This window comes from Saimiri boliviensis, chromosome 14 (genome assembly GCF_048565385.1).
Source record: "Saimiri boliviensis isolate mSaiBol1 chromosome 14, mSaiBol1.pri, whole genome shotgun sequence".
Taxonomy (NCBI): domain Eukaryota; kingdom Metazoa; phylum Chordata; class Mammalia; order Primates; family Cebidae; genus Saimiri; species Saimiri boliviensis.
In genome coordinates, this window is record NC_133462.1 from 20598827 (window position 1) to 20625476 (window position 26650).

The window sequence follows — 26650 nt, forward strand, 5'->3', positions numbered from 1 at the left end:
CAAGGCAAGCCTGGCTAACATGGCGAAACCCTGTCTCTAATAAAAATACAAAACATTAGAAAGGCGTGGTGGTGGGTGCCTGAAATCCCAGCTATTTGAGAGGCTGAGACAGGAGAATTGCTTGAACCAGGGAGGTGGAGGTTGCAGTGAGCTGAGATCATGCCATTGCACTCCAGCCTGGGAGACAGAGCAAGACTCTATTTCTAAAAAAAAAAAAAAAAAAAAATATATATATATATATATATATATATATATGCACACACAAACACAAACTCTACTTGATGCCATTTGAAGTCAAGAGAAGTGCAAGCAAACGTAAAGACGTGCAGTATTAAGTCATAAGTGCATAAAATTACTGTAGATACACTGGACTCCTGTGATAATTTCATAGCACAGGAGGCTGTCTTCGCGAGTTCAAGTGTTGAGTATCTGCTTAAAACACCACGTGAAGCTAATTGTCTCCTGGTGAGCAGCTCTCGCCAGTACATTGTGTATAGAAGTAAAAAAGTGATCTCTCATAGTTCTTGCATATTTTTCACCGCGTTTAGTGCAATACCGCAAACTTTGAATAACCCCATGGGCCCCTATGCGGGGCCACTAGTGATGGCAGCGCTCCTTCCAAGAAGCAAAGAAAAGTCATGACATTACAAGAAAGAGTTGAACCGCTTGATATCTACCATAGATTGAAATCTGCAGCTGTGATTACTGCTGATTCAGATAGGAAATTTCTCTCATAAACAGACGACATAAACTTACGGTACTGATAAATACAGCACAGTGCTGTGAAGATATTTCTCTTTCTAATGATGTTCTCCATAACATGTACTTTTAGCTTACTTTGTTGTAAGAGTACAGCATATAATACATATAACATACAAAATATGTCTTTTTTTTTTTTTTTTCCCCAGAGACAGAGTCTTGTCACACAGTCTTCCCCACCTCAGCCTCCCAAAGTACTGGGATTACAGGCATAAGCCACTGTGCCTGGCCTCAAATATGTCTTACTCAATTGTTTATATACCGAGTAAAGCTTTCAGTCAACAGTAGACTATTAGCAGTTGAGTTTTAGGGGAGTCAAAGTCATGCACAGATTTTCCACTGCATGGGGTGTTGGTACCCCCACGTGGTTCAAGGGTCAACTGCATGGACTTTGCCGATCACTGCCGGGCCTTGCCTTTTCCCTCCCCCGCTGAAGCATCTTTTCCTGCCAGCCTCCGTTCCCAGCTCCAAGGCTGCCCCCTTGCGAGTTTCACGTGGCATAACAGTGTCATTATCCTGCCTCCTGCCCCCTCTCCTACTGGGACATCAAATGTTCTCTCCTGGGAGCTGATTTCAGAGTAGCGGCTCCTAAAGTGCATCACCAGAGTGGCAGTTCCCGTGGGTCAGAAACAGACCTCCTCCTCCTTCCAGCAAGTACAAGGCCTTTGCCCGCGGCTCACTGAAGACAGGCAGGTGAGGACGCGCAGAGGGGAGAGACGGGTGAGGAAGGGGGCCCACGTGTGCAGGGGCAAGCTTACCTCCCCCTGCCACCTTGTTCTGGCTCCATGCTCCTCTCCTGACCCGGGTGCAGCCCTCGGCAGGTGCAGCTCTCGGCTTGAGCGGCTCCAGGGAGGCCTCCGGGCCAGGCTGCCCTGCAGTTCCTCCGCAGCAGCTCCCCGCAGGGACCAGGAGAAGTAGCCGGGCCCTCCCGCCCCATGCTCCTTCCCCCTAGCGGTGGCCACTACTTCTGGGACGTGCCCCCTTGCGTTCTTGGCGCACACCCTGTCTTCAGGCCAGGACCCCTTCCCAAGTAACCAGTCACCAGCGGGTTGAGCACCACACTCCAGGCACCCGTGATGAGCCCCAGCTTCCTCCAGGAGCCTCCCATGTCGGGGTTCAGGAAGCTGGCCACGTTGGAGGCGTTGTAGGGTCCCACACAGAGCAGCAGCGTGAGCAGCGCCCCTCCGGCCACCCACGCGGCTCTCAGCTTCCGCCTGTGCGTCAGGCCGGATCGGGCCAGCGCCCGGAGGCAGCCCACATAGCAGAAGGCTGTGATGGCCAAGGGCAGGAAAAAGAGCAGAAGAGAGAGGCTGAGGCGGGCAGGGGCGGCGGAGGCCGGGTCCCAGGCCTCCAGGCACACGGGAGAGCCGTTGACCGGGGTGTTGATGCCCAGCGAGGTGTTGCTGCTGTCCAGCCAGCCTCCCGGAGCCTCCAACCCAAGGACCAGGCCCAGGTGGCAGAGGACGAGGGCCCAGATGGCCGCGCACACCCCCCAGGAGTAGCACGGCCTCCGGAAAGCTTGGTAGCCCAGGGGGAAGGCGGCTCCCAGGTAGCGGCCGGCGCTCAGGGCGGCCAGGAAGCCCCCGCCGGCGTAGAGCGGAGCGAAGTGGGCCACCGCGAAGACGGGGCACAGCGCGGCCGGCAGAGGCCAGGCCCCTAAGGCCAGCGCCTCCACCGCCTTCAGGGGCAGGGAGACCGTCAGCAGCAGGTCGGAGCAGCCCAGGTGCAGGGCGTAGACCAGGCTGGGGGTGAGCCGGAGCCGGGCGTGGGCCGCGGCCCCTCGGATGGCCAGTAAGTTGAGTGGGAAGCCCAGCGCGAAGGCGGCCACATAGAGCGCGAAGGAGAGCTGCGGGGGCAGGTCCATGGGGCCGCCGTCCTGCCTACACGGCTCCGGTGCGCAACAGGCTCCTGGTCCTCAGATCTTGAGGCCCTGGAAAGGAGGGGCTCCTGGGATCACTCGCGGGTTCCGGTCCTGCCTGGAGGATTAGAAATCGCCTGGTTGGATCACCGAGGAAACGGAGGCCCACAGAGGGAGGCGGCAGCCAGGGAGCAGCGGAGCCTAGATGAGAAGCTGGGACCTGTGGCCCCCAGTCCTGAGCTTCCTCTCCACCATATCACCTCTTAAAACCAGGGGGAGCACCCACAGGATCACAGGAGATAGGACATCACGAGGGTCCCAGAGGAAGGGGGGCTTCTTGATTTCTGAGACCCTGTGGGGAGGAGGGGTGGAGAGAATTCAGAACAGGGCTGGGCCCACAGCCTGAGTCTTCCCTGGGAATGGGAGTTTGACTCCTGAGCCCGCTGCCCTTCGGCTTCCCTGGCAAGGCAGGAGCTGCTCCCCCACAGTGGAAAGCCGGCAGGACAGCGGGAAGGAGAAGGGTGTGGATGATGTGGTGGTTGTGGCCAGGGGCAGGAAAAGGGGGTCCCCCAGGGAGATCCCAAGGGTCAGCTGTGCCGTGTCCATGTCACAATTGAGCTCAGCAGTCCTCAGGGGCCACCTGGGCAGGGGGATCTGGGGGTTTGGGGAATAGTCAGGTGAAGAAAGGAGTCACAGAAGGAGAAACCCACCTCCTGGTGCTGCCAGATGTCTCTGAGGCTCAGCAGTCCCCTCAGCGGGCTGAGGGAGGATGCCTGGGATGGGCAGTGAGCCGGAAGGAGAGGAGGGCGGGTGGCAGGGCCATTAGCCTGAGGTTCTAGCAGCTTGGGTGAGCAGCTAATGGGGCATCCCGGCTGGAGCTGAGACCGCACCGGAGGAGTTGAGGGGCTAGGAAGATGCAGGAACACAGAAGGGCCAGGGAGGAATTAGGGTCCTGTCTGGGTAGGAGCCAGTGCCTTGCAGGAGCAGGGCTGGGGCTTGGCCACAACCCAGTGCTATTCCCTCCCCAGCTCTCCTGCCTGTTCACACCTGCACTAGGGCCAGGTCTCCCCCACCCTCGATGCACCCCTGGGCAGGCCCCCGGCCTCACTGGCTCATCCCAACAGCACAGGGTGCCCCGTGACCGCATCCACCAAACCATCTTCACATGGCAGTGGGTGTGTGGGATAAGGCGTGATCACGTTCAGGCTGTGGGCTTTGGTTTTTTCAAGGAGGGGGCCCCTGTGTTCTCCCTCCCCTTCCCCTCTAGTTCCATGGTGGTGGCTTCCGACCCTTCTGGGGCTGGCAGAAGGAGAGGGAGGAGGAAGGCAGGGGATGGGTGCAACCTCCGTTGGCCAGCACTGGAGGACCCAGGCTTTGGCCCCCACTCTGCCTGTCTGGGGGTGGCACGATGTCCAAGCCGACTCCCTCTGGGGTGTGTGGATGGGGACATTGAGGGGCACTCCCTGAGGTGCAGGAGATGTGGCCTTGGCTGGCTACATAGCTTTCTTCTCTTAGCCCTGGGAATCCTCCCAGCCCTTCATGTTTCCCATTGGGGTCACCTGAGCCTCCCAGGAGGCCTAAGGAAGATTTCTAAGGGCTCCAGATTCTCCCTCAGGTGTGCCCATGCCTGCCAGGGAGAAGCCAGCTTTGCTCTGTGAATCTGTCTCTGTCTCTCACTGTGCCCGTGTCTGTCCGTCTGTCTGTTTCCTGCCTCAGAATGACAACACAGACTCTCCACATCTGTTTTCTCAGGTGTGGGGGTCACCTGACCACTCTGCCCTGTCTGAGTTCCAGATGCCCATCGTAAGCCTCTCTCCGTGAGGCCTCCTGGCAGCTCCGGTCACCAGGCTTCAGGGGGGCAGTACGGGGGCTCGGCCTATCACTAACTCCCTCAAAGACACCATCTCACTTCTTTTCATACCTCAGAGCCACTAAATTGGTCCACGCTCGCCTTTTTTTCGAGACCCGCACATGGGGTGCAGCACCCGCTGTGAGCAGAGAACTTGCCTCCTACTGTTCAGTGTGGTGTTGGGAACCAAGAAACTGACAGAACAGAGGAAGAATCCGAAAGAGTGCTGTTTCCTCTCCTACACCAAGAGCAAAGCCCCGGGGAGCGGTTGGGTTTTTCCACCCACTGGCATCTGGCTCTTCGCCCAAGGTCACCTCCTCCGAGGGCCTTCCCGGGTGCCTCAGCCACCTTGATCCCTTCTGTGAATCTCGCTTTTGCTGTGTTTCTTCAGGGCATTCATGACTGTGACATCGTCTTGGCTGGCCCCTGGGCTAGAATACCGGCCTCCTGAGGGCAGAGGTTTTTGTCTGCTTTGCCTATCACATGTTGCACAGGAAGCGTGTGGGGAACTAAATGCACAATCCATTGTCTGCGCCCCGGGAAGACGGTGAGAGCTGGGATTGTGGAGGGTGGCCTGGGCTTGTGTCTGGTGTCCTGGCCCCCCCAGCTTCCTGGCCACCTGCTCTTCACGCCTCAGCAATGTCTATTGATGGCCACATCTCATGGTCAATCAGCCATGTAGTAGGTTTATGTCAGCAGCTGCGCTGAGGGACAGGGTGGGAAGGGGAAGACACTCGGTGGTTGCCAGGGAGCCTGAGCCAGGCCCTTCAGGCTTAGGACTGCCTTGGCTCCCTCCAGGGGATCCTGTGCTAAAAACCTTTGGGTCCCCTAGATTTAGAGATCCCCAAGGTTGGTCCTCTGCTTTATATTTTTGGTGTCCTAACAACTGGATCTGTACTGGTTGCATTTCCAGGTGCTCAGTAACTGTGTGCGAATGAATGAAGGAAGGGATGAATGACACCGAACCTCATTTTGGCCAGACATCCCAACACCCTCTCCGTCTCATTTAAACAGTGCTTGAAGTCTCATCTTCCTCCAGCAAAGTTAACGATGCTCACCAGAAATCAAAACAGGGACAAAGTGGATTGATGCAGAGATCAAGGCCTCCCTGCACTGTAATTCCTAGAGTCAGCATCTAGGTGTTGAGCAGAGATGGGAAAGGAGGGTGGGAAAGGAAGTCAGCAGTTTGGGGACACCGGCCGTGTGTCAGGAGCTAGTCCCCTTGATGATCGGATAATCACACCGGAAAATTGGCTTTGGCCACTTCACAGAATCAGGTGGATGGGTGGAGAGAGATCAAATCTGAGAAGCGGAAAGGGAAGCAGGGGCACCTAACTGGAAAATCTGAATCAGTGAACAGAATTAGGGAACTGGTGCGGAGGACCGTGAACGGCAGAAAAGCTATGAGCTTTCTCAGCGTGGCTGGTCTTCAAGACTTTCTCTGGCAGCTATGGGTTGTGCAAGAGCTGGGTAGCATCACTTTTGAGAAGAACTGTATTGAATTGGCTTCCCCTTTTCACATTCTTCGAGAAATGCAAATGAAGGATGGGGTTTGTTTCCTGGGGGACTTTTGGCTTCTGTGCTGGCTCCAGCCTATATGACGATGCCTCACTTCCTATCAGGGGCCACCTGCATAGTGGGCAGTGGCCTCTCCCTCTCCACTTTACAGATGGAGAAACCAAGGCTCAGGCAAGCTGGCAAGCCTTGCCAAGATCACCCGGCTAGTTAAGTCAAAAAATCAAGACTCAAGCTCTCACGCTCATCTGCCTGCAAAGCCAGTATGCTTTTCCTAACAAGACGCCGGACTCTCCAATGGGCTGATTTGATCACTAAACTACTGTGACCATTCCCTTCCCCACCAGGCCCCATGAAGCCTTCCCCCTCTCCTCTTCCCCACTCTGACTCCACAGACTGAAAAGAGTTCACTGGTTCTTTCAAGTGGCATCTGAGCCATTTTTATTGTGAGCTCTGTCTCCATCACATGTTTATCCACACCGGTGTGTCCATGTCAAACCCGGAGTTCCCGGAGGCGAGGGGCCACTGTGGCATACGCTCCCTATGCAATGCCTCGCTTCCAGAGGAGAAGCCAGGCCAGGACTGGGCCCCTTCCTACCTTAATTCTGTTCTTTTCTGGGCTTTCCCCCCAAGAGGCAGAAACTGGGCATAAGATTCGTGAGTGGGGATGTCAGATCAGGGGTAGGAGGCCAAAGAGGTGGAGGAGGGAAGGAAAAATGATGATGGGCAGATCCCAGAGGGACACAAGCAGCTGGGGTGGGGGTGGAGGTGGGGGTGGGGGTCAGAGGGGAGGGTGGCAGCCTACGGGTGGGGGTCGGGGCACGGGAAGGTGTGCATCTTGGGGCAGGTGTTTAGATGGGTTTCTGGGTAGCAAGGGGAGTGGAGGGTTGGGGTTACCCTCACCAGAAAGACTGGCTGAGCAAGACACAAGGTTCTCTGCAGTGAGCATGTGTGAGTGTGTGCGGGTATGAATGTGTGTGTGTGTGTGTGTGTGTGTGTGTGTGTGTGTGTGCGTGCGCGCGCGCGAAGGAGGAAGCCATGTGGTGGAGTCTGGGGAAGCTCTGGGACTTCCCTGGCCCCTGCTGCTCCCAGCGCCTCTGCTGCAGCCCATCCGGCGTCAGTGCTTGAGGATCACGTAGTCCACGTTTTCCGGTGCCTGAGGCCGCTCCCCAACCCCAAACCGAATCAGCTCCGAGTAATGAATCCCCTCATCCTCTGGAAAATCTGGAACCACGTTCTCATAGTCGTCCTAAGAAAGCCACGTGGTGATCAGCCTGGCCCCGCTGCCGCCAGCCTCCCACCGCGGCTTTCCTCCGAATCCTCTCCTTCATTCCACTCAGGGGTCCAAAAGCCCAGGCAGGCGTCCTGGTGTTCAGAAACTGGCTGTGGCCGGCATCCAGGACCTGGAGGTGCCTGCCTGGCTCTCACCAGCTCTTCTGGAGCAACCGTTTCCAACACCCAACCTCTGCCATCACGGATGTCTGCCTAAGTCCTTCCTTGCGGGACCCACCACCGAGGCCAGGCCCGTCCCCAGCCTTCCACAGCCCCTCCCTCCTTACCACTTGCCGCTTCTGCAACACTGAATAAATGACCGAGTCATCGCGGTCTGGGGGAGGTCTCTGGATCTCTGAGGTCTCTGCATCTCTGAGAGGGCAGGTAGACAACCACATATGAAGCATTTCTCATGAACTTTCCTTTCTCTTTTTTTTGAGATAGAGTCTTGCTCTGTCACCCAGGCTGGAGTGCAATGGCATGGTCACCGTAAACTCCGCCTCCTGGGTTCAAGTGATTCTCTTGCCTCAGCCTCTCGAGTAGCGGGGGTTACAGGCGCCCACCACCATGCCCAACTAATTTTTGTAGTTTTAGTAGAGACAGGGTTTCACCATTTTGGTTAGGCTGGTCTCGAACTCCTGACCTCCTGATCCGCCCACCTCAGCTTCCCAAAGTGTAGGATTACAGACGTGAGCCACTGCTCCCCCAACAGCACCCCAACATCAGCCTCTTCTGTAAAACCTGCTGCCTCCCCAGCGCCCAAAGCTCAGAGTAGGAGCTCTCGCAAATGTATGTGGAGGGAGTAGGCGTGAGTGTGTATCACGAGGTCTTGACCTCCGTGATAAGGATGGACTGGGCATGCGTGCTGCTGACTGGAAGGAGCAGGTCCACTTCCGGAGACTGACCCTTATCCAGAGGCTTGTTATAGAGCGGGAATGAGGTGTGTATTGTGGTGCCTGGCATGGGCCTGGCACAAAGAGGGCAGACAGGACAAGAGCTTTTCCTCTCACCTCCCCCCCAGGGTGCTGGGCCGCCCTCCCGGTACCCTCAGTACCCAGTTCGTGGTGTATTCGTCTCAGGAAATTGCAGGGTGGCATAGCTAATGACATCTTCCATCATCGGATTGTAGCATCCCAGGGAGTGGGGGCCTTCCGAGAGAGGGGCTCTTCTAACCTGGAAGGGAGGCGTGGGTGAAGTGCCAACCACCTGTTCCCCGACTCTGGTCCCCTTCTCTGTCCTCTGACAGCCCAGGTCTCCCCAGAGGACATTTTATTCCCCTCCTTCACCTCGTTTCCCCACTTTCCTTCACAGTCTGCCCTGCATTCACCTTTCTCCCATCCTATTTTTTTTTTTTTTTTTTTTTTTTTTTTTTTTTTTTTTTGAGGCAGTCTGGCTCTGTCGCCCAGGCTGGAGTGCAGCGGTGCAATCTCCGCTTACTGCAACCTCTGCCTCCCGGGTTCAAGCAATTCTCCTGCCTCAGCCTCCCGAGTAGCTGGAATTACAGGCATGCACCACCACACCTGGCTAATTTAAAAAATATTTTTAGTAGAGACAGGGTTTCACCATGTTGACCACGCTGGTCTCGAACTCCCAACCTCAGGTGATCTGCCTGCCACAGCCTCCAAAAGTGCTGGGATTACAGGTGTGAGCCACCGTACCGAGCCCCATCCTACCTTTTTATTCCTCACAAAGAAGCTCTGGCCACTGGAATTCTCCTGAAGCCCCTGCTGGCTCTGTGTCCTCTCCCAGCTGAGAAATAAAGGCACATGTGTGAGGGTCAGGGACTCCACAGGCTGGAGGCTTCGAGATGGAGCAACTGGACACAGGCCTCTGCCAAGGGAGAGAGGAGGAAGTGGGCAGTGGCAGGAGCTCACCGTTGCTGGAGCTTGAACCCACAGATCCCCAGGATGAGGATGGCCAGGCAGGACCCGAGAAACAGGGCCACTTGCCTGCCAATGGTCTCTGGGCTATCTGGGTGGAGAAAGAGAGACCTTAATCAGCTGAGGAGCCAGTTCTGCCTGGCAGCCTTTGCCTGGAAGGCATCCTGGACTTCTCTCTGCAGCCAGACACATCCTTCTCCCATGCATGCATGCGAAAGGGGTTCGGAAGAAGAGGGCAACACCCACCCCTGCCTGCTCTGGGCCTCCTGTTAAGAGGAAGGCCCTAATTCTGAGAAGCTGCTTTTCCCACAGAGGCGGCACGCCAAGAGCCTGTGACTCGCACCCGCACGAACGGGTGTAGCTCTTTACGGCCGTGTGGCTGTGTGATCAGCTCCAAAAATGCCCCTGTCTTCCACGTGGCATTGGCAATTCCACGTGGGAATGCATCTTGCAGCTGTCCTTGCAGGCATGCCCAAAACAAGAGGCTGCAGACCTCGGCCCTTAAGAGGGCACTGGGAGGAAAACGTATGCAACCTTCATACGAGAGGGCTCCATGGCCCTGGGAAAGAGAGGTGGGTCTCAGGCTGTCTGCAAAGGGGAGACCCAGGGAAGTTTTTTATATGATGGGAGGTGTCTGTGACATTTCCAGATAATATGTTCCAGATGTTTTCCTTTGGTCTTCGGCTGTGCTGGTGATGGTTCCCTACGTTGATTGATTGATTGAGACAGATTCTTGCTCTGTTGCCCAGACTGGAGTCCAGTGGTGTGATCTCGGCTCACTGCAACCTCCGCCTCCCGGGTTCAAGCGATTCTCCTGCCTCAGCCTCCTGAGTAGCTGGGATTACAGGTGTGCATCACCACTCCCGGCTAATTTGTATATCTTTAGTAGAGATGGGGTTTCGCCATGTTGGCCAGGCTTGTCTTGAGCTCCTGGCCTCAAGTGATCCACCCACCTCGGCCTCCCAAAGTGTTGGGATTACAGGCATTGAGCCACTGCGCCCAGCCAGGTTCCCTAAATTTAAGGCCATGTTTCCAATCATTAATCTGCAAAAGTACAATAAATTAATCAAATATGTTCTCTATGCTTCCAGACTCTTCTTTTTGTTATTGTTTTATTTTTAATGTATATATATTTTGGTATATTTTGTAGAGACTAGGTCTTGCTATGAGGTATGGGCTATGTTGTCCAGGCTGGTCTCAAACTCCTGGGCTCAAGTGATCCTCCCACCTCCGCCCCTCAAAGTATTGAGATTACAGGTGTGAGCCACCTTGCGCTTCCTGCAGACTTTAGGCACCCTGTGTATGCACAGATACAGAACAATGTCCAAGTGGTATTATTCCATGGAAAAAAAGCAAAGTACTGGGCAAAGTGTGAGCTCTGCCTGGTCTGTGTCACGAGGAATGGTGTGTAGACACAGACCCCTGCATGTGAATTGTGCATGTGAAAAACACCCCCGGGGAAGGTGGGGTGATGTGTGCAGTGGGGACCTGTGGTGGGGATGAGTCCTTGGGAATCAAGAGTGAGCAGCATCTGTCTTTCCACTATTGACCCTTTCATGCTTACATTTTATATTTTTACCACGTGCTTATATGATCTGCTTAAAAATCTCCCATGTCTACTACTCTGGAGGCCGAGGCAGGAGAACCACTTGAGCCCAGGGGGTCGAGGCAGGAGCTGAGATTGTGTCACTGCACTACAGCCTGTGCAACAGAGTGAGACCCTGTTTGGAAAAAAAAAAAATCACTGACATCTTAAAGGATAAAAACAAGGAGCTGGGTGCGGTGGATCATGCTGTAATCCCAGAAGTTTGGGAAGCCAAGGCAGGCGGATCACAAGGTCAGGTGTTTGAGATCAGCATGGTCAATATGGTGAAACCCCGTCTCTATTAAAAGTACAAAAATTAGCTGGGCGTGGTGGCACATGCCTGCAATCCAGCTGCTCAGGAGGCTGAGGCAGGAGAATAGCTTGAACCCGGGAGGTGGAGGTTGCAGTGAGCCTAGACTGAGCCACTGTACTCCAGCCTGGACGACAAGAGTGAGACTGTCTCAAAAAAGAAGGAGAAGGAGAAGGAGAAGGAGAAGGAGAAGGAGAAGGAGAAGGAGAAGGAGAAGGAGAAGGAGAAGGAGAAGGAGAAGGAGAAGGAGAAGGAGAAGGAGAAGGAGAAGGAGAAGGAGAAGGAGAAGGAGAAGGAGAAGGAGAAGGAGAAGGAGAAGGAGAAGGAGAAGGAGAAGGAGAAGGAGAAGGAGAAGGAGAAGGAGAAGGAGAAGGAGAAGGAGAAGGAAGGAAGAGGAGGAGGAGAAAGAGAAGGAGGAGGAGAAGGAAGAAGAAGAGGAAGAAGAAGAAAAAGAAGAGAAGAGGAAAGAAGATAGAAAGAAGGAGGAGGAGAAGGAAGCAGGAAGAGAAGAAAGGAAGGAGGAGGAGAAGGAGGAGGAGGAGGCAGCGGCGGTGGGGGAAGAAGAAAGAAGAACCACCACCCGCAAGAACAAGAGCAGGAAGAGGCCTTACAGTAGACAGTGAGGGTGCTGAGGGGCGAGTGGCCCTCGCCCACACTGTTGGTCCCCCGGCACCAGTAAGCGCCCGAGTGCTTGACCTCCACTGGCTCCAATCTCAGCGTCTGGCCAGGATAGTGGAAGGTTTGGTTATTCCAGTCAAACCAGGTGTAGTGGGAGACGGGAGGGTTGGCATCGCTCTCACAGGTCAGGGCTGCTCTCTTCCCCTCCATCACTCGGTTCCCTGGGCTCATGGACACACGAAGCCTCCGGGGTGCATCTGCACAGTGGGTGAGGGGGAAGTGGGAGGTCACCACCAGGCAGGTCGCCCGGTCCCGCTCTGCTCCACTCCCAACCTCCGGCCCCCACTCACACAGCACTTGGAGCGACCAGGGTTCGGATGCTGTCTGTCCTATGGAGTTCTTCACCCAGCAGCTGTAACTCCCAGCGTCTTCTGGGGAGATGGAGTCAAAGTTCAGCTCACTTTCTTTCCCCAGAAGGTTGCCATTTTTCTTCCAGAAGAACTGAACTTCTTTGGGGTGGCTGCTTGTGAAGCCACATTGGAGGCTGACTGAGTTCCCAGAGTAAATCTTGGAAAGGGGCTTGATTTTCCGGACCCACACGCCTCGGGGGGCATCTGGAGGGCAAGGGTCCCAGGCTGACCTCACCGTTCCCTGTCCCTCTTGCTGTCCCCAGGCCTCCCTTCCCCTTGGCCCTGAGGCCAGGCTCCTACCCCTCAATTTTGTCGAAGACACTGGCCCAAGCTCCAGCCTCGTCACCTTCCATCCCCATGTCCCAGCCAGGCTACCTCCCAGATCCCCCTGCCCAGCCCGGGGACTCACACTGGACATTCAGGGTGACCTGGGAGGCCCACGAGCACCAGTTGTTACAAGCTGCACAGCTGACGACGTTGTTGTTCCAGGCAATGTTTTGGATCTTCAGCACCGCAGATGATGACGTCTCCTGGGAGCTACCCATTTTCCATTCATACCAGGTAACGCTGGGGTTACTGGAATTGTAGTTACAGGAAAGGGTCACTGTGTCTCCTTCTCGAATCACCGTGGGGTTTTGAATCACTGTGGTCACCTCCTTGGGAGGATCTGGAAGAAAACCAGAGAGGTGAGTAAAGAAAAGCCAGTTGTCCTTAGTACCCCTTCCCTCTTGCTTCCTCTTCTCCTGCTACCTGTCCCAGGCATCCATACAGGTCCTAAAGTAGTTGCTTCCTTTCTGCATCTGTGTGAGGACAGAAACCCTGCCCTGGCTCTCTGGCCTGGCTGTGGTTTGGTGCAGGGGTCCAGAGCACAGCACCTGAGCCAGATGGCTGCTGAGAGGCGCACCGGCATGAGCTGCAGGTCTCAGTTTACACCTTAGCCAGATGGCTGCTGAGAGGCGCACTGGCATGAGCTGCAGGTCTCAGTTTACGCATCTGTCAAATGGGGTCTTGAGGCCAGGCGTGGTGGATCACGCCTGTAATCCCAGCATTTTGGGAGGCCAAGGAGGGTGGATCACCTGAGGTCAGGAGTTCGAGACCAGCTTGGCCAACACAGCAAAACCTGTCTCTACTAAAAATTTTTAAAATCTCATCTGTAGTCCTCACTACTCAGAAGGCTGAGGAAGGAGAATAGCTTGAACCTGGGAGGCAGAGGTTGCAGTGAGCCAAGATCACGCCACTGCACTCCAGCCTGAGCAACAGAGCTAGGCTCTATCTCAAAAACAAAAGGCAGCAGGGGTTGGGTGGCGGAAGTGGGGGTGCCCTGAGAGTTGGGGGGGGTCCTGAGAATTCCTAACCTCCTAGAATTGTTCCAAGGAGGAAATGAGATGGTGCCCTTAGAGGAGAGTGTGGTGTGGCAAACACTGCACAAACACCACTGCGGCTGCTGTGGCCATGCATCCAGCTGTCTGAGATGCTCAGGACTTGGGCACCCGTGTCCCATCAGCACATATGACATCTCAGGGTCAAGGATCAAATCTATGCATTCTTTGTCCTGTGCTCTACTCAGTGATGAGATTCACTGTGTTAACCAGGGTCTCACAATGGAGGCGTAATGAGGCATGTTGCCCCAGTTCTCATCAAAAACTTCAAGGCCTCTTTTGAGACTCAGTCACTGCCTAGGGACACTAACTCTCTGTGTCCCTCATGGAGTCCTGGTATCTTTTTTCTTTCTTTCTTTTTCTTTTTTTCTTTCTTTCTTTTTTTTTTTTTTTTTAGAGACAGTGTCTTACTCTTCTATTCCCCAGGCTGGAGTGCAGTGGCACCATCTCGGCTCACTGCAAATTCTACCTCACAGGTTCAAGTGATTTTCCTGTCTTAGCCTCCCAAGTACCTGGGATTACAGGTGCCCTCCATCACATCCAGCTAATGTTTTGTATTTTTAGTAGAGACAGGGATTCGCCATGTTGGCCAGGCTGGTCTCGAACTCCTGACCTCAAGTGATCCACCCACCTTGGCCTCCCAAAGTGCTGGGATTACAGGCATGAGCCACCATAACTAGCCAATTCATTCTTTTTTTTGAGACAGTCTCACTCAGTCACCAGGCTGTAATGCAGCGGTGTGATCACTGGCTCACTGTAGACTTGACTGCCCTGCCTCAGATGATCCTCCCACCTTACCCTCCTGGGTAGATGAGACTACAGGCATGCACGACCATAATAGGCTAATTTTTTTGTAGAGATGAGGTTTTACCATGTTGCCCAGGCTGGACTCAAACTCCTGGCCTTAAGTGATCCGTCTGCCTCCGCCTCCCAAAGTGCTGGGACTGCAGGTATAAGCCACCATGCCTGGCCCACACCTGTAATCCCAGCCCCAGCATTTTCCTTTCTTTTCTTTTTTTTTTTTTTTTTGAGACCCGGGTCTTGCTCTGTCACCCAGGCTGGAGTGCGGTAGCAGGAACATAGCTTACTGCAGCCTCACCCTCCTGGGCTCAAGCGATTCTCCCACCTTAGCACCCCCAGTAACTGGGACCACAGGCACGCACCACCACGCCCAGCTAATTTTTGCATTTTTTGTAGAGATGGTATGTCACTGTGTGTGACTCAGGCTGGTCTCAAACTCCTGGGCTCAAGCGACCCTCCTGCCTTCGCCTCCCAAAGAGCTGGGATTGCAGGTGTGAGCCACCGTGCCTGGCCTCATTCATTCAATAAGCATCTACTGAACACACACTTCCGTGAGCCGGGCCCTATGCTAGCAGCTGGGAACGCAGCTGTGAACAGCAACAAAGCCCCTACCCTGAGAAGCTGACATGTCAGGAGACCCTGGCTACTCTTGACTGTAGGACCCAGGAATGCCCTGCACCCCATCTGCCTTCCCCCTCCCTGTGTCCATCGTCTCTCCCTAGAACCAGAGGCTGCATGGCTACTCACACTGGACGTCCAGCTCAGCTCCCGGGCCCCTCTGTCCAGTACCAAGAATGTTTTCTGCCACGCAGGAATAAGTCCCGGCGTGCCAGGGGAGGGCCTTGGGGATGCAGAATGTCCCCTCTGTCCTTCCCTGCACTTCTTTCCCATTGTGGTACCACGTGTAATTTGCTGGAGGAGGATTGGCCTGTGATGCGCAAAGAAACTTGACTTCATTTCCCTCCACAGCCGGTGACGGGAGGATCTGAATGTTGGAAGGTTCTGGGGCATCTGGAAGAGGGGGCAGAGGCGAGTGGGGAGGTGAGGAAAGCATCCCCTCAACCTGAGCACATGGCCCCGAGAGCCCCTGAGGCTCCCCTCTCCGGGTCCTCCCCTGCCAACTCCCTGCCTGGCCCACCCCCAGCTCCGAGGGGCTCACACTGCACTTGCAGGACCACTGGGCCTGACGTTCCTGTGCCCACGTCATTGGTGGCCTGACAGCAGTACGTCCCACTGTGGTGCTTGGTCACTTCCGGCAGCAGTAGCCTGAGTGTGTTCTGTCCCTCCAGCGGGGACCCATCCTTGTGCCAGGATACAGTCCTGTAGTCTGGGTTGCTGCTGCTGACCTCGCAGGTCATGGTCACAGAATCCCCCTCCCTCACTGTGGGTTCACTGGGAGTGACCTTGATCTTCAATTGTGGGCTGTCTGGAGGAGCAGAGGGGCAGTCGGGGATGGGGCGGGGAATTCTCAGCGGGCAGAAGGTGGGGAAAGGACTTTTATTCTGACAAAGCGGTGACCAGGTCGGCCTGGCCTGGCCGTGGCCTCCTAACTTGGCTTTCAGCTTCCCCCTCCCACTTCCTTTGCCTGCTGGTCTCCACCAGCAGCATGCAGGGTTCTTCACACCATCCACCAGACCTCGCCAATCCTGGGGGAAACTACAAGTGGGTTCCACACGTTGCCTAGAATCCCAAACCCTCACAGCAGCCCTTGGGATCCGGAGTCCCGCTCCATCTCCTGCCTTCCGTCCTGCCATGTGGCCCTCAGCCTCTGAGATCCTCCCCCTCCCAGCTCCTGCCTGCAGCCTTTGAACATGCTCTTCTCTTCCCCTGAAATCCTCCTCTCAAAAATATTCGCTGGCCTCAGCCCCTCCCTCTGTTCCAATCAGCTTAAGTGCTCACCTTCTTAAAGAGATCTCTCTTCATCACTCCCCTCTCCTGGCCTTATTTTTTTCCTAATACGCACATCTACCTACAATAGTGTTGTATTATTTCTTTGTTAACATTGCTTTGCTCCATATTCTAATGTCTTTGCTCCTGCTCTGTATTTCTTTGTTAATCCATTTGTTGTCCGTCTCTTTCACTGCAGTGCTGGCCCCATGTGGGGCAAGAGCTTTGCTCACTGCTGCACCCTGCCCCCTGCCCCGTGCCCCCGCCCCCGCCACAGCTGGCAGCCCTAATAAGGCCTGGAACCTAGCAGGTTTGTGATACATATTTATTGAATGAATGAGGCACAAAATAAAAGATTCCCCCCCAAGAGGGAAACAAAGAGACCTAACCAGATAATCCCCAAATCATGTCTCTGCTTGAAGATGGACCGTTTTTTGTTTTTTTTGTTGCTTTTTTTTGAGATGGGAGTCTGGGTCTGTCTCCCAGGCTGGAGTGCAGTGAGTGGTGAGATCTCGAGTCACTGCAACCTCTGCCTCCTGGGTTCAAGTGATTCTCCTGCCTCAGCCTCCCAAGTAGCTGAGACTACAGGCGCGCACCACCACACCCAGCTAATTGCATTTTTACTAGAGATGGGGTTTCACTGTGTTAGCCAGGATGGTCTTGATCTCCTGACCTCATGATCCACCTGCCTCCCAAAGTGCTGGGATTACAGGTGTGAGCCACCATGCCTGGCCAAGAATGGACCATTTTATTCTGTTAGGCTAAATTGAATCAATTTCCCAAAACCCCATGGCTGACAAGGTGGGTGGTGCCAGAGGGAGCTCAGTGTGACCGGGGCTTGAGGACACCACTGTCAGTGTAGGCTTCCTGGTGCCCTGGGTGCATGCCCCCTGTGGGGCTGGGGAGAAGGTGACAAAGACCTTGCCCTTCCCATAGGAGCATGGGGAGACTCACGCTTCACATTCAGCTGCACTGTGTCTTTGGAGAGGGCCTTCCCTTCCGCATCTTGGAGCTGGCAGGTCACGTTCTTCCCGTGGTGAATCCACTGCGTCCTGAACTTGAGCTCGCTCCGGGTGAAGAGAGACTCAGGGACCTTGTTCTGGGTGAAGACAGACTCAGGGAACACGGAGGTCGGGGTGACAACAGCCTGTGTCATTAAATCCCCCTCCAGGAACCACTGCAATTGGATCTGATACCCATGGCAGGTGAAATTCAGCAAGCAGGTCAGAGTGATTTCCTGGGATTCTTGAATTTCTGGAGGGAGCTGGATATGAGGTGGAAAAGGCCTTTCTGCAAAAGAACAGAGCCCATGCTGGAGCCTGGGGAACTAAAGACATGAGTGTACACCTGGCTTTAGATGTCCTGTCCCAGATCACCCCTCAGGAACCCCTTGCCACTTCATTCCACCTCTCTCCAGTCCTGCTTTGTTTTTTTTTTTTTGGGGGGGGGGATGAAATCTCCCTCTGTCACCCAGGCTGGAGTGCAGTGGCACAATCTCAGCTTGCTGCAACCTCCGCTTCCCCAATTCAAGTGATCCCCCTGCCTCAGCCTCCCAAGTAGCTGGGATTACAGGCATCTACCACCATGCCCAGCTAATTTTTTGTATTTTTAGTAGAGACAGGATTTCACCATGTTGGCCAGGCTGGTCTCGAACTCCTGACCTCAAGTGATCCTTCTGCCTTGGCCTCCCAAAGCCAAGATGTAAGCCGCCACGCTGGGCCTCTTTTTTTTCTTTAGAGACAGAGTCTTGCTCTGTCACCCAGGCTGGAGTGCAGTGGCACAATCCTAGCTCACTGCAGCCTTGACCTCCTGGGCTCAAGCAATCCTCTCACCTCAGTTCCCTGAGTAACTGGGACTACAGGCCTGTGCCACCACACCTAGCTAGTTTTTAAAATTTTTTGTAGAGATAGGGTCTTGCCATGTTACGAAGGCTGGTCTCAAACTCCTGGGCTCAAGTGATCCTCCGACCTCAGCCTCCCAAAGTGCAGGGGTTACAGGCGGGAACTACTACACCCAGACCAGTCCTGCTTTTCTCCACTTTGAATCACTTTTGCTCACCTGAAATCCTCTCTGAAAGGCCTTGACCACACTAAACGTCCTTGGGAATAGTAATCTATACTTCTTTCATTCTCATTGCTGGATGTGTGCTTTCTGAATGATGCAAGGTTGTACTCCCACCACCTCTTAAGTGTATTTTACCAGTTTAGTTATGTGCTTTTCGGCTTTGACAACCTTGTGTTGGTTTCCTGGCTTCATTCAGTATTGGAGCCATCCAAGCATGGTATTCCTTTAGTGGGGTGGGTCTGTGTGCAGCCAGCCTCAGCTTTCCCCCAGGTTGGACCACCCGCTTCAGACAGCGGGGTCTGAAGCTGCATCACTCACTCCAAATTTAAGGCTGCTCAGAACTACCCATCCAGGAAACAGGATGTGGAACAGAGCAAGCACACTCCTAGGGCAGAGACCCCACACCTGTGTTTGATGGGTCAAATCCGCCCCTACATGTGCAGTGCTATAACTGAGCCTGTGTTATAAAAAATTTAAGATGTTCATTTTCCTTCTTTTCTCTTTGTCCTTTCCTTCCTCCATGCATGATTAGTTACATTTGGTCATTTCCGTAGCAGGTAACCATTAATTCACTAATAATTGATTAACTTATATCCTCACCTCCTGGGGGCAGTCTGCAAGATAAAGGAACTTGTCTTTCTTTCAAAGAACAATGATCCTTAGGTCTCACAGACCTCTTTGATAACATGCAGAAATTTAATGAGTCGAGGCCAGGTGCAGTGGCTCACGCCTGTAATCCCAGCACTTTGGGAGGCCGAGGCGGGTGGATCACAAAGTCAGGAGCTCGAGACCAGCCTGGCCAACATGGTGGAACCCCATCTCTACTAAAAATACAAAAATTAGCTGGGCGTGGTGGCGGGTGCCTGTAGTCCCAGCTACACGGGAGGCTGAGGCAGAAGAATCACTTGAACCTCGGAGGCAGAGGTTGCGGTGAGCTGAGATCACGCTACTGCACTCTAGCCTGGGCAACAAGAGCAGGACTTAGCCTCAAAAACAAACAAACAAACAAAAACAAACAAACAAAAAACAGAAAAAAGAAATCTGATGAGCCGAGGGGCACAACAGCTTTGATGATCGGGATGTCATCCCTGCACACCTACTTTACTCATAAAAGCCCCCAGCAATCCTCAAAGTCAGGTTAGATTTGAGTTTCCCTCTTCCCTCCCCTCGCTTTGGCTAAATTAAAGAATCCTTTCTCAGCTTCTAAGCACTGATGAGTCAGTGTTTGGCTGACGCATCAGGGGCTGGAAACTGGCCTCTGGCGTTTGACAACAGTGTCATCTAGCCTTGAAGAGCTCATGGGAACTTGCCATGAACATTAGCATGTGGAGAGATCTCACTGGAAAATCTAGATTTCCATCGTCTCTTGAAAAATCAGAAGATCTGGCCAGGTGCAGTGGCTCATACCTGTAATCCCAATGCTTTAGGAGGCTGAAGCAGGAGGATTGCTTGAGGCCTGGAGTTTGAGACGAGCCTGGGCAACATAGCAAGACCCATTTCTACAACAAATTAAAAAGCCAGGCACAGTGGCATACACCTGATATCTCAGCTGCTCTGGAGGCTGAGGTGGGAGGATCGCTTGAGCCCAGGAGATCAAGGCTACAGTGAGCTGAGATTGCGCCACTGCACTCCAGCCTGGGTGATGACAGAGCAAGACCCTGTCTCATAAAAAGGGAAGGGAGGCTAGGTGCGGTGGCTCATGCCTGTAATCCCAGCACTTTGGGAGGCCGAGGAGGGTGGATCGCCTGAGGTTGAGAGTTTGAGACCAGACTGGCCAACATGGAGAAACCCTGTCTCTACTAAAAATACAAAATTAGCTGGGCATGGTAGCATATGCCTGTAATCCCAGCTACTTGGGAGGCTGAGGCAGGAGAATCGCTTGAACCTGGTAGGTGGAGGTTGCAGTGAGTTGAGATCATGTCAATGATCTCCAGCCTGGGCAACAAGAGTGGAACTTGATCTCAAAAAAAAAAAAAAAGAAAAAAAAAAAGAAAGAAAGAAAGAAAGAAGGGAAGGGGAAGGGGAAAAGAAGAGAAAAAAAGTAAAATGAGCATCTTGTGATTTTTATATGGTAGGCTCAGTTATGGGATTGCACGCGTAGGGGTGGATTTGACCCATCAAACAGGTCTGGAGCCGAGGGAGTGTGGTCACTCATTTTCACACTAGGTTTCCTTGGTGGGCAGCTCTGAGCAGCCCTATGTTTGGGGTGAGCGATGCAGCTTCAGACCCCGCTGTCTGAAGGGGGTGGTCCAGCCTGGGGAAGAACCGAGGCTGGCTGCACACAGACCCACTCCACTAAAGGAATGCGGTGCTTGGATGACTCCAACACTAAGGCCAAACACAAGTTTGTCATAAAAGCTGAAAACTGCATGGTGAGAAAGAAAGAGAGAAAGATTGGAAAATCCAACAACCTTAGAATCCAGGTCCCAGAAGGGCAGGAGCTGTGGGTGAGGTGAGACACCTGAGGTCCCACAGCTCTAGTGCTGCCACCTCGCCATCACCACCCGCCAGCGTCCCCTGCCTGAGCCCTGCAGGCAGCTCAGTTTGTGAGCTCTGTGCCAAGAGTCAGGTATTTCCTGCCCCCAGCTCGCCCCTACCCAGAGCAAAGGACCCACTCCCCGAAGGCCTTACCAGAGACACTGAGGTTTGTTTTTTCCATCCATTTATTATTTTTCTTGGATTCCATCCTCAGCCCCAGCACACCACTGTCATTGACGTATACCGGGTTGATTCTCAGTGTGCAGTTATTCTCGTCGTTCCCCAGGAATTGCACCCTTTGTTCAGAAGGAAACGTTCCGTCCTCTTTGTTTTCATAGAGTCTGGTCCCCTTGAAGCTCTTGGTCTTGTCGTCATAGTTAGGATTGTGGAACAGGATGAATCTTTTCAGAGCATCATTGAGATCTGGGATTCTGTAGGTGCAGGGGACCCAGACGCAGGCCCCCTCCCAGGCGTAGAGGGCTTTAGGGTGCTGAAATCTCCAATCACTTGAGGCAGAGAAAGCCAAGTATTCTGAAACTCACCACAGTGATCAGAAAGCATTATTGAGGGGGCATGAGAGCCTTCTTTTAAAAACTATTCTTTATTTTTAAATTTGTTTAATTTTTTATTCTTTTTAGAGACAGGAGGGTCTGGCTATGTTGCCCAGGCTGGTCTTGAACTCCTGACCTCAAGTGATCCTCCCGCCTCAGCCTCACAAAGTGCTGGGGTCACAGGCATGAGCCACCACACCCAGCCGAGACCTTTCAAAAGACTAAAGAATTCCCTCTGAAGATAGTGGGAGAGATACAGAGAATCACAAAGACAGCAGGATGCAAAGAGATAAGCATATGTATATATGGGAAACGTACATATTTGTATGTACATTTGTAATCTATATACACTGGCCACCCCACCCTACCCTATGTTGACGCCTCTCAGCCCAGGTCTTTCCTCCTCCTCCAGTGCCCACTGACATCCCAGAACCCCAGTACCAGCCCAGGCCACAGTCCTTACCCAGGAGCAGGAGCCAGGGGCCGAGGAGATGCATGGTGTCGTGTCTGGGCGGAAGCCTGAGCAGGGGAGAGTTTGTCTTTGAGCCGTCTGGTGGCTTACTTCTTCCACACGGCTTTTCTTGCTCACCCAGTGAGCTCTGACCCTTCCCCTGGCTCCAGGAGGACCCAGTCTGATTGCATTGTGGGGATATGGCATTTGGGATCCTCACAGAGTTCTTTCGTTTTTGGTTTTTTGTTTGTTTGTTTTTTTGAGACAGAGTCTCGCTCTGCCACCCAGGATGGAGTGCAGTGGTGCGATCTCAGCTCACTGCAACCTCTGCTTCCCAGGCTCAAGTGTTTTTCTGGCCTCAGCTCCCCAAGTAGCTGGGTAAAGGCAGGTGCCACCATGCCCAACTAATTTTTGTATTTTTAGTAGATATGGGGTTTCACCATGTTGGCCAGGCTGGTCTTGAACTCCTGACCTCATGAACCACCCACCTCAGCCTCCCAAAGTGCTGGGACTACAGGTGTGAGCCACTGCTCCCAGCCCAGAGTTTTTTCTCCTTCAACCTGAAAGCTCCATGGGGGCAGTCTCTCTCTCTTTTCAGAACTCCTTCCTTTCTTCCTTCATTCCTCCCTTGCTTTCTTTTTTCCATCCATTCATTCATCCATCTCTAATTTTATAAGCTTCCTACCCAGGTCTCAGGCTTTGAGTGGCAGCAGACCACTCAATGCCTCAAATGTCAGGCCCTGGATAACATGGAGCGCTCCCTGGTGCTACTCATCAAGGATTATACTCAGGGACAGACATGGTCAAAATTTGGTTTGAAAGATCAGGTAAAAGAAAATTCTAAAACCAGTAACAAAGTATGGGTTATCCGGGCACAGTGGCTCATGCCTGTAATCCCAATACTTTGGGAGGCCGAGGCAGGCCTATCACTTGGGGTCGGGACTTCAAGAGCAGCCTGGCCAACATGGTGAATCACCATCTTTTCTTTCTGTTTGAGACCGAGTTTCACTCTTGTTGCCCAGGCTGGAGTGTAATGGTATGATCTCAGCTCACCCCAACCTCTGCCTTCAGGGTTCAAATTACTCTCCTGCCTCAGCCTCCTGAGTAGATGGGATTACAGGCATGCACCACCACACCTGGCTAATTTTGTATTTTTAGTAGAGATGGGGTTTCTCCATGTTTGTCAGGCTGGTCTTGAACTCCCAACCTCAGGTGGTCCGCCCAGTTCGGCCTCCCAGAGTGCTAGGATTACAGGTGTGAGCTACCGCACCCAGCCCGAAACCCCATCTATACTAAAAATACAAAAAAAAAATCAGCTGGGCATGGTGGTGCACCCTGTAATCTCAGCTACCGAGGAGGCTGAGGCAGGAGAATCACTTGAACCCAGGAGGCGAAGGTTGCAGTGAGCCAAGATCTCACCACTGCTCTCCAGCCTGGTTGACAGGGCAAGACCTTGTCTCAAAAACAGCAGCAACAACAACAACAACAAACCCCAAAACATAAAAAAACAAAGAATGACACCAGAAGAGCATTTGGAGGGGTCTGGAAGGTCTCAGGAGAATGTGGTCCAGAGTTCCCCCTCAGATGCCCCACAGGCCAGGCAGGAAACAAATCAACCAGGTGGTGACAAAAGTTGTGCCTCCTCTAAAGGTGGTGGCTGTCTCAGTTCCAGCCAGTTATTGCCAGACAGAACCTGACTGAGCTCACACTGTCTGATCTTCCACTGTTTTAAGAGAAGCAGCCAAGCTTCTATGTGGAATGTCCTACTTCAGAAGAAAAATAGACCAGGAGAGGATTACTTGAAGTCAGGAGTTTGAGACTAGCCTGGGCAACATAGCAAGACCTCGTGTCTACAAAAAAATTTAAAAACTAGCCAGGCATGGTGTCGCACACCTGCAGTCTCAGCTAATCAAGAGGCTGAGGTGGGAGGATCATTTGAGCCCAGGAAGTCAAGCCCGTGGTGATCTCCCCACTGCACTCCAGCCTGGGCAACAGAGCGAGACCCCATCTCAAAAAAAATAAATAAAAATAAATAAACTAAAAATATACAGAGCTTGTCCAAAAAAACCTGTCTGTGGGTTAGGTTTTGCAACTACTGCCCATCTCTCTCTTCCTCTATGCAATGAATGTGTCCTCTACCACCCCTGACCTCTGCACAGAGTTATATTTACATAGAGTTAAATTTAAGTCCCAATTTACATGATCGTGGCCCTCTGTGCTGGCCCCCGGGGACCCCAAAGGATGTGACAGCAGAGTGTGTCTCCGGTCTCAGCACCAACACAAGCCCCTCCCACTCACCCACCAATGTTTCCCAGGCATCAGTGTTCCCCTTTCTGTCTGTTTATCTCCTCTAGCCACATGGCTCATGCCGAGGGCTGCTGGGTGTCCAGTCATGGGTGTGGGGAATGCTAAGCTGCTTGCCGACAGCAGGAAGGGGGTCTGGCCTAGCCTGAGCATGAATTCGGGGTGCAGGGACTGAAGCTGAGGCAGATTCCCCAGGCAGAGCTGACATCAGCCCTGCAGGTGCTCATAATGTCACATGCAAAAGTCTTCAAGGTCACATCCACTTGAGAAAAGCAGGGTTAAAGAGTTAAGTACGATTTTTTTTTTTTTTTTTTTGAGAGTCTCATTCTGTTACCCAGGCTGGAGTGCAGTGGCATGATCTCAGCTCACTGCAACCTCTGCTGGGTTCAAGTGATTCTCCTGCCTCAGCCTCCTGAGTAGCTGGGACTCCAGGCATGTGCCACCCCTGCCATCTGATTTTTTGTCTGTTTGTTTGTTTTCCTAGAGATGGGGTTTGACCATGTTGGCCAGGCTGGTTTCAAACTCCTGACCTCAGGTGATTCGCCCAACTTAGCCTCCCAAAGTGTTGGGATTACAGGCATGAGCCGCCATGCCTGGCATAAGTTAGATTCCTTACTGCAGGACTTTAAAAACCTTTTAGTAAACACTACCTACACCATTAATCTCTAGACATGGGGATTAGAGTATAGTATAATAGATTGTCCACAACTTCTTTAGCCATGGGATCTATTTTATATGTTGCATAAAAACCTTTGCAGGGTTGCAGGGCCAGTGCTCTTTGAAATCCCCTTAAGGTTCCCTAAGGGGTAACAAGGGAACCTATGACAAGGACTAGACTCCAATCCATGCAGCTGAGACTTGCCTCCAGGAGCTTGGCCATTGTGCCTGCTCTGCCAGCACCCTCTAGCCATACCCTCCTCTGGGATGGGCTGGAGTATCCCAGCACGAGCAGGAGACGGGTACCTCCAGAGCAGGGCTGTGGGCTGCCTTAAGGAGCTCCAGGAGTCTCTGGAGCACAGGAGTAGGGCCCCAGGCCCAGGAATTGGAAGACTGAGTATTGAGAGCAAATTCTGACGTGTGTGATAATATCATATTGCTTGCTGAGGGCGGCAGCAAGAAAATCCTAGTCAGCCCCCTAAAGCAGAAAACTGCTTAAGACGTTCTAAAACAGTAACCAATATGAATATGTCCCACACCAGACGAATTAGTTCTTTGAACACAGGCTATGTGACTCTTTCCTTTCATTCCCTTGTAAAGAGTACTTTCTAGTTTATCTTTAAATTATAGTGAACATACACTAGCTGTCTGGTTAGTTTATCTTTAACCTATGAAAGAGCAAAGAGCATCCACTTGTTAAACTTGTCACTGGAATGTAAAGAATAAATACGTGGGTCAGAGTCTGCTCTGGGCTCTCAGCTGGGAATGCTGTAAGTCCCCAGATGTCTCACCTTTGCTTTCTATCTCTCTGTGTCTGTTTCTTAATTCCTGCAGCACCCCCTGGGTTGGGGTCTCCACAGCCAAGCTGGTCTCGGCAGCTGAGGGTGGGGTGGAGGTTAGGGAGAGCAGTCATTATGCACAGAGGCTCAGGACAGGGCCATGCTGTCCAGACCTTCTTAGCTCTGCCTTGTTGAGGGCCTTGCAGAATCTTGGGGCCAGCCTCCCTGGCTCCATTCTTCCCTCCTGGGCATCCAATAACTTACCCTACTCTCGGAAAACTTCACCAGGCCTGGCAAGGTGGATACTCAAGACAGGGGTCTGTCTACAACCTGTTGTAACACAGGTAAGAGAGAGCCAGGGAGGTCCCCGCTGTGTCCCCAGCTCTGGGAGGTATGTCTGGCCCATCTGCTGTTCCATAACTTGCTTGTCAAATGCAAAATAAAAGCAAAATGGTTTTTACCTGTTTCCGCGTGTCCTCCTTCTTCAGGGACCCTGGCAGCATCTGAGAGTGAAAGGAGAAGTATAGTAAAGTCTCTGGTCAGAGAGGTTTACTTCCATGGCCACACCCCCTGCTTCTCTGTGGCTCTTCGGGGGACCAAGCAGCATTGTGACCTGGGGAGTGGGGAAGAGACAATGGAGGGGATGCGGGCTTGGAGTCAGATTGGAAGACTAGCATATCTACAGGCACTTATTCCTTTCTGTGCATGGGTTTGCAATATCAGATCAAAATGGGCTCCTCCACAACTCCTCCTTTACCCAGCTCTCAGGAAATATGAATGACTCAAGCCAAGCAGGAGGACTGCCAGCTCGCTGAAAAAGGCACAGGGCCACCTGAAAGTATTTGTAGTTTAGTGACACCATCCAGTTACTACCACTTCCACTACTTTCCATCATAAGCATAAATGATGGGGTATCTGACCACCTGCACTGAAGCTTCAGCAGCCCCAAGGGCTGAGGGAGGAGCACACAGATATCGAGAAGGAAAAAGATATCTTGGCCAGGTGCGGTGGCTCACGCCTGTAATCCCAGCACTTTGGGAGGCCGAGGCAGGTGGTTCACATGAGGTCAGGAGTTCGAGACCATCCTGGCCAACATGGTAAAACCCCATCTCTACTAAAAATGAAAACGTATGGCCACACAAAAAATTAGCTGGATGTAGTGGTCAGCACCTGTAATCCCAGCTACTCTGGAGGCTGAGGCAGAAGAATTGCTTGAACCTGGGAATCAGAGGTTGCAGCGAGA

The 26650-nt window shown here is 52.9% G+C and overlaps 2 protein-coding genes across 7 annotated transcripts; both read right to left on the bottom strand.

Annotated features, from left to right (window-relative positions):
• Nucleotides 1-1720: 1720 nt before the first annotated feature.
• Nucleotides 1721-2623, bottom strand: FFAR1 (free fatty acid receptor 1). Its single transcript, XM_010347920.3, has one exon. The coding sequence runs from the start codon at nucleotides 2621-2623 to the stop codon at nucleotides 1721-1723; it is 903 nt and encodes a 300-aa protein (XP_010346222.1).
• A 3772-nt stretch (nucleotides 2624-6395) lies between these two features.
• Nucleotides 6396-25962, bottom strand: CD22 (CD22 molecule). 6 transcript variants are annotated; one of them, XM_010347917.3, is made up of 14 exons: nucleotides 25869-25962; nucleotides 21680-21735; nucleotides 20819-21196; nucleotides 17078-17413; nucleotides 15396-15662; nucleotides 14984-15247; nucleotides 12466-12723; nucleotides 11997-12260; nucleotides 11640-11903; nucleotides 9128-9224; nucleotides 8927-9002; nucleotides 8308-8426; nucleotides 7541-7625; nucleotides 6396-7230 (listed from the first exon to the last, which is right to left on the bottom strand). In XM_010347917.3, exons 2-14 carry the CDS (start codon nucleotides 21711-21713, stop codon nucleotides 7099-7101), a joined length of 2574 nt encoding a protein of 857 aa, XP_010346219.1. In that variant the 5' UTR covers nucleotides 21714-21735; nucleotides 25869-25962; the 3' UTR covers nucleotides 6396-7098. The 6 variants fall into 6 exon arrangements, with proteins under 6 accessions (XP_010346219.1, XP_010346218.1, XP_074242650.1 ...); XM_010347916.3 differs by having other exon boundaries at nucleotides 20819-21202; XM_074386549.1 differs by lacking the exon at nucleotides 25869-25962 and adding an exon at nucleotides 25420-25838.
• Between the last annotated feature and the right edge of the window lie 688 nt (nucleotides 25963-26650).